This window comes from Peromyscus californicus, unplaced genomic scaffold (genome assembly GCF_007827085.1).
Source record: "Peromyscus californicus insignis strain IS unplaced genomic scaffold, ASM782708v3 Scaffold_4__1_contigs__length_199733344, whole genome shotgun sequence".
Classification (NCBI taxonomy): domain Eukaryota; kingdom Metazoa; phylum Chordata; class Mammalia; order Rodentia; family Cricetidae; genus Peromyscus; species Peromyscus californicus.
In genome coordinates this window covers 117,415,269-117,427,449 of record NW_026294562.1, presented here as the reverse complement: position 1 = coordinate 117,427,449, position 12,181 = coordinate 117,415,269, and the positions used below count along the sequence as shown (strand labels likewise).

The 12,181-nt window shown below is 46.7% G+C and overlaps 1 protein-coding gene across 7 annotated transcripts in view; it reads right to left on the bottom strand.

Annotated features, from left to right (window-relative positions):
• Window positions 1-12,181, bottom strand: part of Arnt2 (aryl hydrocarbon receptor nuclear translocator 2) — a 161,912-nt gene that overhangs the window by 85,748 nt on the left and 63,983 nt on the right. For all 7 annotated transcript variants that reach the window (XM_052713842.1, XM_052713846.1, XM_052713844.1 and 4 more), the window contains one exon: window positions 9,974-10,187. In XM_052713842.1, coding sequence (XP_052569802.1) covers window positions 9,974-10,187 — 214 coding nt within the window. The remainder of the gene's footprint in view (window positions 1-9,973; window positions 10,188-12,181) is intronic.

The following is a 12,181-nucleotide window of genomic DNA, read 5'->3' as shown; positions in this document are numbered from 1 at the left end:
TTCTCTCCTAGTCATCGGGCAGACTAGACTGTACTTTATTTGTGGTCTCTTTCCTCTTACTCTTTTGTTGTTGTTGTTCCCAGAGATCGTTTTAGGATGTGGGAGTTCTCAGCCTCTGGTTCGTACTGGAACCACAGATTTGCTTTTGAAAATACAGATTATGGAACTGAAGAGATGGCTAAGAGGTCCAGAACACTTGTGGCTCTTGCAGAGGACCTGGGCTCAGATCCCAGCACTCACGGGGTGGCTCACATCAGTCTATAACTACAGTTTTGGGGGATCTAAGTCCCTCTTCTGTCCCCATAGGCACCAGGTGTGCACGTGTCTGGATGTGCTTCTGCCAACGCAGACAGAGCAATGTGGCAGGTCTGATTCAGGGCAGGTGGGAGCTGGCTAGACTCATGTATCAGGTGGTGAACTGAGTCTGAACAAAGGAAGGCAGATGAAGAGAGACAGAAGCCCAGGCTTAGAACCCAGGCAGATATGAAACATGGGCAAGAATCACAGGAAGGTAGGCTGGCTGCTTGGCTCTGATGGTCTGAATTCCAACCCCAGCTGATCTGAGTACTGGAGGTAGGAATACACTGTTCTTTATCCCACCTAGGGAAGACTTAAACACACTTCAGTTAAGTGGTTGGACTGGAAAGCAATGAAGAGGGATCAAGTAAGAACCAGTAGAGGAATTGGGCAACATGGCTCAACCTATACCACGTTCTCAGCTGAATGGGCACCATGCCAAGGTGTTGAGGCAAGTAGAGTCACGTGCCACCCCCAGGACTGCAAGACCCATCCTTGTGATTTCAATACTATTGACTCATAAGGCAGGGTGAGCCATCGCTATAACATTAACAGTCCTGAATATGCTTAGTTCCGAGCAGGTCACATTGCAGCAGTCGATCTAGGCAAAGAAGCTAGGTGAATCCAGGGGACCATCATTAACCACAAACACATCACAGGAAGGGATAAGCTGTGTGGCTGGATTCAACAAGAGCTCAGGGACATCGAGGGGGATTTCCAACTCCATCTATGGCCAAACTTCCTTCTGGTAGAAACTATTTATCGGTGAACACACAGGGCAGCTCAAAGTTGACAAAGGCCCTCCTCCTTGGTTACAGAAAGAACTAGAGCCATTGTGTCAACTCTTCTGATTGTTTATCTGTTTGTTTGTGTTTGCTTTTGCTTTTTGAGACAAGGTCTCTCTGTGTAGCCTTACCTGTCCTGGAATTTGCTCTTTAGACAGGCTGGCCTTGAACTGAGATTCACCTGTCTCTCTTTGATTGCTTTGTATACCTATAGTTCTCTTGGATATAACCACTTTCTTCTGTCTCCACTTTGTTACCTGGGCTTGATTTAATACTGTACTCTCCCAGATTCACATCCTTGTAGAATTTTGTACCTTCTTTGAAAATAAGGTCTTTTTAGATATAATGAAGTCACACTGGGTTAAGGTGGGTGTTAGTCCAACGTAACTGGTGTCCCGATTTGAGGTGAACTTAGACACTGAGACACCAAGTAATGAAGGAGGCACAGATCAAGAGGCATCTACCAGGAGAGGCAGTAGGGAGGCTTAGATCAGATTTTCACCCAGAACCCACAGAAGGAACCAATTCAATTTCACACTAGGTTTCCAGAATTCTGGTTTCTAGAACTATGACAAAAGAAGTTCCATTGTTTAAGCTATCCCAGATTACGGTCACTATAGCAGTCAGAGGAAAACATCACCACCTAGCCCCAGTCTGCACCATCTCTCTTAGCTGGATAACTTCCATACCTGCATGAGCTGAATCTTTCCATCTCCTGAGGCAGCCCCCCGGCCACATCCTCCTGAGATGAAACCTCTATATCCTCCTGAGATGAACTCTGCCTCCCACACACAGCCAGACTGTCTTCCCACACCCTTCCTCCATTCTATGGCCACAGTGAGCTTCTCATATACAACAGGGACACAGGATCCCTTTGGCTGGAAACCCCTGGACTCTAAGACTCTGGGAAAAAGCACCACCTCCCCTCCATTGACAACCTTACCTGGTTCACCCCTGGCTTCCTTGCCAGGTCTTACAAAGCAGCACTCACCCCACAGCCTTCTCCAATCCAACTAGACAGGTCCAATGAACATTATCGGCTTTCATTGCCCTTAAGGACTTTACCCTATGTCCCACCACATTACATGTAGTAAACATGACTCTCTGGTACCTGTGCCCCCATAAACTGTAAAGTCCACAAGAGCTTGGCTATTTTGGCTTAATTCATTACCATATCCCCAACACTTAGTGTAGTATCTTGATAAAGTTGGTGCTTGGTGAGCTTGTGTTTTATGGATGACTGAATAAAGTCCAGCTTTTCTCCCTGTCCTCCTTACAAGCCTGTGCTGACAAGACACTTTCAGGGGACAAGAAAAGAAATTAACCAGGGCCAGCAGGGACGTTTGGAAGGCCAGCCATCTATGTTAGTGGTTCAGTGACATTCTCGATGATTCAGAAATGAATAAAATGCCAGTTTCCAAACATAGCCATTACTGCTGTCCCACAGATTAGCTCTTGGAATGCTCTGTGTTGGTCCTTAGGGGATATACTGTTATCTGTATCTACAGATGAGGAAGTGAGTCTATTGAAGCTAGTTAGTCCTCAAGGTAAAGACTCAGGGGCTGCAAATGTCACAGGGCCAGCTGACCAAGGGCGGGATCCTCCACCTCCCCCGTGACTCCTCCTCATCTCCCCCTTTGGTCGGGTGCTTGAATCCCACTAGACACCTCGTGAGACTTTTTGGCAGCATGCAAGAAAAGCCTCTCTGCAGGAAACTGCAGTGTGTGCAGAAACACCGCTCCAGCTTCTTCACCTTTTGTGACACCACCATGATAATGAACCCAGCAGCTCAGGCTGGAGATCTGTCCACATTCATGAAATAGCTTTCAAAGGAAAATATGAGAGAAAAACACAAACAGTTCCGGGGGCATCAGCATGCTATGTATTCATGAAGCAGAACACAGCAGGTTGTGTAAATATTTAACAATGAGAAAGAACTGAACCGGCTCCAGGGAAACATCTGGGATGCAAAGCACTGCGGTTTCCAGGGGGAGTGTCTCTGTCAAGAGGCAGAACACCTAGCTGTGTGCTCAGTTCTACACTCGTGTGCTCTTACTGGGCACCCCTGACAGTCCCACTCCACACACTTTCCCTGCAGCTTGTGTGTTTACTACAGAGCCGGCCGATTTCCAGTGGCTTAACTCAAATAAACAAGCTTTTCTAATCATTAAGATGTTTCATGTCCCCTTCAAACAACAGAAACTCAATAACAGTGTTAATAGTTGAGTTAAAATCCAGAATTATTCTTTTTTCTTCTGTGTTACCTAATATGGCAAGAAATGGACTGCTGAATGTGTTTAGGGCTTCAGATTCTGGCATCAGTCCAAAGACTAAGTTGGGGCATTCCAAAGAAAATAAACTATGTATTTGAAAATATGGTTTTCATGAAGTTACCTTCATGACTGACAGCTGGAAATACACCATCTTCTTCCTGAACTGATACCACAGGGTGGACTGCATAGTTCACAGAACTCCTGTGGGACCAATTATCTGCCTCACATTCTTCCCCTGAAGGACCCAAGTGCACGGCTCCGTTCCACACACTCTGTCCTTGCCCTCTCTTGTGAAGTGTTACCAAGGCAGCTCAGCTGCCTTGGGTGGGCTGAGACTGAACGGTGACAGCTCCCACTGTCTTCCCAGGCTCACTCATCCCATCACATGCACTCTGTTTCAGGCTGGTCTTCGGAGCATCTGACTTGTTCTCCCAGAGTAGCAGAATGGGTATCCCAGAGGTTCCTTCCTCTTCTGTCTCACAGTGAGGTGTGTGGGCCACGTCCTCAAAGAGCCGGGCAAACACAAGGACCGTGGAAGTTGCTAGGGCAGGACCATTATCTCACGCCAGTCACGCATCCATGACCCTAGCTACGACAAGCCCCCCTTTCACCACACTTCACTAAACTAGTCAGTTTCCTTTAAACTTTAATGTGCATACACATATATAAGTTTCTTGGAACTTACTCTGGTTTGAAGATAAATTGTCATTCCCCCATCTCCCCCAAAAGCCCTCATGTATTGAGATTAGTCCAGTGTAAATAGTGTTCAAATAAGGGAAATACAGAATGTGGATTTGGGGAACTGTAGCTTCATCAGTGAAGACCCCTCATGGATTAATCTATCCATGACTCAAAAATCTGAGTAGAAAATCGGGGGATGAGTGTAGGACTATGGAAAGTAGAGACTAGTTGGGACAGTGAGTCATTGCAAGAATGCTGTGGAAAAACATTTCTTGTCCTGGGGCTGCTGCCTGCCCTCCCCCACCTCTCCCTCTTTCTCTCTCTGCTTCCTGGCCACTCCAAGTGGGCAGTCTCTGTCACATGATATTTGACCTGTCTTAGTCTCAAAGCAATGGATCCGGCCAACCCTGGGCTGAACTGCCGAATCCATGAGCCAAAATCCTCCGTCCTTTTGTTTTCTGAGAGCCTTATGAAAATGCAGACTGGAGTCAGCAAGGAGTCTATGTTTCAAGAAGCTCCTAGAAGATTTGGGTGCTGATGGTCCCTAGAACACTCTTGCCAAATCTCACCAAGATCGACTTGCCCAGTACAGACAAATGTGAACAGAGCTCCATAATTAATAAGAAACTTCCCCAAATCTTCTATCCCCTACCCTTCCAAGGTGACTTAAACAGAGGTTAAAGAGGTCAAGAATAAAGGTAGACCCAACCTGAGGAATTTGACATAAAGTTTCAAGATGGTGTCACAAAGTTGGTAAGTCTCAAAGTTCAGTGTGCATCTCAAGAGCTGGGGACATGGGGAGACAGAGAGACTACTTCGTCTTAGTTTCTGATTTAGTGGGTCCAGGGTGAGCTGAGATTCTCATTTCCAGCAGGTTCAAAACTGATGTTCGCATAGCTGACTGAGAACCACTGCTGGAGATGAGAACCACTGCAGGCAAGGGGATGAGACACCCAGACTGTCTGTTTCAGTCCCATGACTCTGACACTGTCTGCTTTCATGTACCCCTGAGCCTTCAATGCTACCATGACATGCCTGGTAGGAGTTGCTGTACTGGTCTGATTGCTGGTGCTTCAGGGATATTGGCAGCAATCTCTATGCTCAAAACTGTAATGGGGCAGAGAAGGCCAGAAAATCTAAGCCTTTCATCTCTCCTCGGTGCCTCAGTCATTGCCTGGTCCAGGCCCCCTCGCCAAACGGGTGAGGATATCTGCCAGTTCTCTGTAAGTGACTGGAGCTACTGCAGTGTGGGGGTTATTCTCTACAGTGGGTAAAAGAACGCCATAGAAATGTAAGTGGATTAATTATAGGCATTAATATTTCACTGTTAGGGTTGAATGAGAAAATGAAAGTCACAAGCATCCAGAGTCCCACAAGTGTCTTCTCTCCCACTCTTGAGTGCATATGGCATCTTGAAGCTCTCATGGAACATGTCTGATGAGAGGCTGTGAGCACAGCTGGCTGAAAATGGTTCCCTGGTGGCCGGCTCTCCGAGCAGCTATCTGTGCCCAAACCGGAGCCTGGCCAAATACTGTGATCCAAGATTCAAAGCATCCCTGGACTTCAGCAAATCTCAAAGGGAGATAGGGAAGCTTAATCACAGCTGATTGAGGGTGAGTGACTCATGCATTGGGGCTTTCCAGCTGAAGCCTTGGGGACCAACCCAGCTTGGGTTCTCCCCAAATTATCACAAAGAATCCAGACCGCAACAGTTGGGAAATGGGGGCTTATACATAAACAGAAGCTGTGAGTGTCTATAGGTGAGGAGCTGGACAGGACGCCCCCCACCCCCCGCCGTGTGACTTATCCACAGCTGTACAAGACAGGTGTTTATGAATTAATGAATAAATGGTCATTGAAAAAGGAAGGAAGGGAGGGAGGGAGGGAGGGAAGAAGGAAGGAGGGAGTTAGTTTACTTTTCATTTGTACCCACTTCCACCATTGGGCAGTCTTTTCCAAAGTTAGTCCCTGTACTGACCCCAAATGCTGACCTGAATGCAGGAGAACCTGTAGATCCCTAAGCACAACAAGGCAGCACAGGGGACATGGCCCAAATGAACTTCCTCTTGGAATGCCCACAGATTAACCTCTTCCACATCTTCTTTCTGACTGAAGACCCGAGGCCACTCCTCCCAGTGAGGATCTGAAGTGGTTATTTCTTCAGCCCCTTTCCCCACAAGGCACTCCTTATTTTCGACAGCAGTCCCTCTCCATCAGGGTCACCTTAAACACCACTTAAGCGTCCCTCCTTCCTCTGAAGAGTCACTTCAACTCATGAGTCTAAGTGCCTTGGACAGAGGCTAGCCTCGAAGCCTTAGCCTTCAGGTTGGGTCAGGGCAGGACAGCAGAGGGGTCGAAACAGAGCTATGAAAGGCAAGCCGAGAACACTCACAGAGACTTTGGCAGAAATCATTCTGCCTGTTAGGTACGGCACAGCCAGAGGCTCCAAGCCCAGAGTTGCATATAAATGTATGATGTCACTTGAAAGACCCACATGAAACAAAGAAATGCTGGGGTTGGGGGGAAAAAAGACTTAGGGTCAATTCACATTATTTGATAGTTATGCTTCACGAAGCTACTGTGGATGCTGGATGAGTAAACACCATTGCTAAGGGAAGTTCAGTGTTAGGTTCCTGCAAGCCCCAATTCATGTTTTTGTCAAGCAGTCAGTACAGAATCTGGTCTTTGTTTGTTTGTTTTTGTTTTTGTTTATTTTTGAGACAGGGTTTCTCTGTGTAGTTTTGGTGCCTTGTCCTGGATCTCACTCTAGACCAGGCTGGCCTCAAACTCACAGAGATCCGCCTGGCTCTGCCTCCCGAGTGCTGGGATTAAAGGCGTGTGCCACCACCGCCCAGCGTAAGATTTTTTTCTCCAATAAAAAGATCCTTCTAAGATCCTTCTCCACTGTGCACACATAGAGCATCCTCTCCCCCAGCCTACCTTCAGTACAGATAGTGGTACAGGTCCAATGAATGGGACATCCACTTTTTAGGAGAGAGGGTTGGAGGAAAGACCCTCCCTTAGCAGAGCGGTTTGCCTATTCTAGGTAAGCCATCTCTATTCTAGCAGGCTTTGACTAGCTCCCTGACCCTGCACCTGTCACCTTAACTCCTTCAAGTGGCTCCTATTTACTTATTTCTGACCTCAGACCACAGAGGTTCAGGGATAGAAGGATTTGAGACCCTTGTCCAATAATCAAAGGCATCAAGGAATCCTTAAGAGTTTTGAATGAAAAAAGTTATATTAAATGTACATGTTGGCTGCTCAGTGATCAACCTCTAGCCTGTCCTGGGCACCAGCAAACCCCATGCCTATCAGCATGCAGCCCTGCTGCAAGGAGCCCTTTCAGGCCATCTCCTCCAGATCAATAGTCTTGTATGTATCCTGGAAGAGTCCATTTCACTACGTGGCTCTAAGAAAAAAAAAATCCTGTGCCCTCTTAACACCTTAAGGACCAGGACACACATCTCCAACCCCATCTTCTTTTCAAGAGGAACCTGGCCAGAAAGAGAGCTCAGAGCTCTGGCCATCCACAGCTCACTGGGAGTCCTCTGGCATTTTAGGGGACTACTTACACTGCACCAGCTCTGACTACTGTGACTACTGCTCACACTCATCCCAAGGTCATTTTTACTCAGTCAAATGCATGAAGATTTCACTTAGAAATGTCCACAAGCCTCTGATGACCTGAACCTGCCCTGCCTTTGGCCACCACTTCCCCTGTCATCTGCCCCAGCTAGGTCTTCTACAGGGTTTGAAGAAGCCACATCCTGTGGCCAAATCCAGGAAGTCTGGGAAAAAGCACAGCTCCTTCCAGAGGAGGTGACTTCAGCTTTAAAACCAACACTTCTCTCTCACAGTTCCCAAGTGTTGAACTTTACATTCTGTGTTGTAAGACTTCAGCCCAGCGAGGAAGCCACTGTCTGAGTCTGAATTTGTGCTGTTCTTTTACCGGCATGCAGAGAAGGTTAAGACACAAACCCTGTCCCCATGCTAAATCACTATCCACTGATCACCAGCACTGAGAAAATGACTACCATCACTCAGAAACACCTCAACTTCTGCCAGTTTGGACACCACCAGACTGGATTTGATTCTAAGTATTATGGGTAGACTTGCAACCCTCCCTCAAAAATTCATAAGGTTGAAGACTTAACTCCCAGAACCTCAGAATATGATTGCTTTTGGAGTAAGGCCTTTAACAAGGCAATTAAGGTAAAGCCAGGTTATATGACTGGTGCTCTTCAAGAGTAGGGGAGTTACCAGAGATGCACACAAAAGATTCAAAGGGAAGCTGGACTTCTGGAAACTGACAAGAGGTCTCGAGACACAAGTCTGTGACACCATGATCCTGGATGAAATCAAATGATTGCTTGACTGCAACTTCGAAGGTTGCTATCCTAATTCCCAAGGTGATGGGAGTATTAGGTCAGGAGGATGGAACCCTTGCGACTGTGCCAGTCCTTTCTACCCTGTGAGGACACAGCCAGGAGGCACCATCTATGAGCCAGAAAGTGGGCCTTCACCAGACACATTTACTTACAGCTTGATTTTAGACTTCCTAATCTCTAAAACTGTGAGACTATACATTGATAGAGATTTAGTATGAGGGTGCACACACACACACACACACACACCCCTTTCATTTAAAATTTATGTGTGTGGGTATGTGAATGTGAGTATAGTTGCCTGCAGAGGCCAGAAGGGGGCACTGGATCTCCTGGAGTTGGAGTGACAGGCACTTGTGAGCAACCCAGTGTGAATGCTGGGAACTGAACTCAGGTCCTCTGGAACAGCAGCAAGTGCTCTTTGCCACTGAGCCATCTCTCCAGCCCCATAGATATATTTAAAGCTACTGGTACATGGTATTTTGTTGCAGATGAAGTGTACTAAGGGATTGAATTTCCAACCTCCGAAATGTGAGAGAAAATCAGTTCCTGCAGTTTGAATTACCCATCTATGACACGTGTCACAGAGATCCAAATTGATTGCAGTGAACAAATGACTCACTTATTCACTAGGCTTCTACTGAGCGGCTGCTACATGCAAAACACCAGAATTTAGCATTGCACTAGAAAGCAACCTGAGAACCCCAGCAGCATACGGTACAGTCAGGGAAGAATACAGCACAGATGTATGCTATACAGAAGAATGCAAATATTTTGATAGAACAATTCTGTAACTTTTGTCATGAAAATATATATTTACTCTAATTTGACTGATATGTTTGGGAACAACTGGAGAAAAAAAATGTGAGCTTTGTGTTTGCTTATCCATGAGAAACAGTGGATGGACACAGAAAACTGCACCTGGCTGAACCAAACCACACAGAGAGTCATATTAAGAGAACTCACAAGTGACAAAACCTCCTAAGACCTGTTTCCCCGACGAAACGTCCTTTTCCAGGCCAAGCACCACACTTAGTAATATTTATGAGTCTCCACTTGCCACCTAAAGCCGTGCGGGCATTTTCAGCAGGTTCCTACGTTTACTTTTATCAGCAATGGAGTGCTTTACTTCCAGCCCGCTCCCCCAGTGAATGCTACGGATCTTATTGCCTGTGTTTGTACAAAGAGGTGATTTTGAAGAAAGTGTCTGACTTACTTATATGTCTCAATAAAGAACTGTATTTCAGGTGGCTGGGGCCTGGGTTATAAGTGATGGGTAGCATACCGATACAAAGAGAACATATGGGTCTCACTAATGTAGCAAGAACACCTCCTACTTGCCACATGCACTAATTACAGGAAAAATTTAGAAAAAAAAAGGTGACACTGAACATTTTTAAGATACTGTAAATGAAGCTGTTACACAAAATAAATAAAATGTATCACTTCACCTTTAGAATATGATGCGACTTCCAGCTCCCCATGTGTTTACTGGATGAAGAATTTTTAAGGTCAAAAGGCCACACACAAAACAGCTAGCTGCACTTACCTGTCATGGAGTTTTCCGAAGTGCACAGCTGCTCTCTCAGCTTCTCCACGTCGTCAGGGTGTACCTGTTCATAGAGGGTGCTCCCAAACCACTCCGACTGCGGCTGGTTCAGAACAGGTGTGACAGAATCCGACACATAGATGACTCTTCCTGTCTCAGCTGCCACCACAAACAGAAACCCATCAGCAGCTTCAAGGATGAGATGCTTCAGCTCCTGGGGAGAAAAGGCCATGGTCAGTGAGTGTAGTAACAGAGCCAGATCCATTATCTTCCCTTAACTAGCAATCTCAACTTCCTTGATGTAGCTTTCATTCCGGTGTGCAAGGGGTTGCGTTGATGAACGTCATTTCACCTGCCTAGCTTATTTTCTAGAGAAACGCACAAAACTTGCACCATCCCTAAAATACACCGTCTTTTCTTGGAGAGAGTGGTTGGGGGTTGATTTCCAGTGTGGAGAAGTGAAGGAGCAGGTAACTGTGATCAGGAGGTGCTGAGTTTCCAGTTCCCTGAGGTACTTTCCTCATGTACTGAAACTGCAGTCACGACCCCACAGAAGGGCCCAGCATCCAGTGCATGGCCCCAAGGGTCATGGATGGCAGGAAGGAAGGAGAGTGAGAAGGAAAGAAGAAACAGACCATGAGTCTTCCCGTTGTGTGGGGACATTGCACTCTTGTTCATCTTGTTCCTGAAGCCCCGCTGTCACCCCACGGGGCAACGAATGAGGCTAAATCAACTCTGCTACACTGAGATAACCACGCCTAAAGGCAGCTCGGTGGTAACTATCTGTATCCTGTCACACCAAGCAGAATAAAATGCCTGGGCTCCTGGCCTGCAGGAGGTGTGGAGCTAACTCTTCCTCAAACACTGGAGTCTGCACCCACCACTCCAACCTTCTCGCACACTGTCCAGGCCTCAGAGAACAAACTCATCCTTTGGGGGCGGCAGTAAGCAAGCATTTTCCCCAGCCCCGACCCCAATGTTCAAATACAATCCCATGAGGAATGGTTACCACCCAACAGTCAGGGGCGGTGGAGAGGCAGCCAGGGATGGAACCTGGAGCATTTGGTCAGAGTGACCTCCTAGTGCCCAAGAGGGTCCAAGGACCCAAGTCCCTGGAAGACTTTAACTTTTGGGGCACAGCCCAGGAACTTTGTGGCTTGTATGCAGGCACTGGCGTGGGGGCAATCAAGCGCACTCAGCCTGGGAAAGCGAGGTGGATGCTGACAGTGCAAGCGTTTTTCAATCCCAAGTTTACTCTGTCAACTTCCCATATACACTTCTGCTTCCTGTGTCTCTCAGAGGCTTCTGTAGTCCTAACAACATCAGCATTTTCAGTCTCAGTGTCAGGAAAATCTTCCCAACAGGAAGATCCTTTTTTTTTTTTTTTTTTTTTTTAAAAAAAAAAAAGGGATAAGATGTCTGGGGAAGGACAGAATTGTCACCGGAGGAGGCTGAGGGGCTTGTTTATGCACACACGTTTTAATCCAGTTTGCAAGGACTGCAAAGGTCTAGTAGGACAGAGCCAGCTCCACCCATCTCTTCCCACCCTCTCTCCTGAGGTTCATCATCTGAGAGCTCGTTATTCATAACTGGCCTTTCCTCCTTTCTCCAGTAAGACAGTGTGGGTTTAGGAATAAGGAAGTGTCGTCTGTCCATGCTCTGCCACTCAGCTTCACAACTCTGGTGTGATATATAATGGCTTTGCCTTCTGATATTTCATAAAGTTTACTTTCAGTGAAATTTCTGGAGGTTAAATGAGCTTTTGGTATGCAGGGCTTAGTGAGTGTTTGCCACATAGTAAGTACTTGCAGGGCTCTGTAAATGTACATGTGACCAAGAGAGTGGCATGGATAGGGCACATGAATGTGTAGCTGCCTTCTCTCTGCCACCTCCCATAGTTGCTTACAGTCCTTGTTGTAGGGATTAGATAAAGTTGGGCAAAACATCCTGTACTGACCCTAGTGTCAGTAGTACTTAGATACAGTTCCAGCAAGTCATGTCTCACCACGCATCGTTCATTACGGTAACATTCCCACGCTAACCAGTCTTTACAAGGATGCCTTCCTCACCACACTCTCAGAGCTGGTGTTCTTCATTTTTATAGAGATGGGAATGAGGAGGGAAGCCTGTACCTGAGCCGCCATGCTCCACATCTCTAAGACCAAACATGGCTACCACCTTCTTCCTGAAACTCTCAACAGGAGGGAT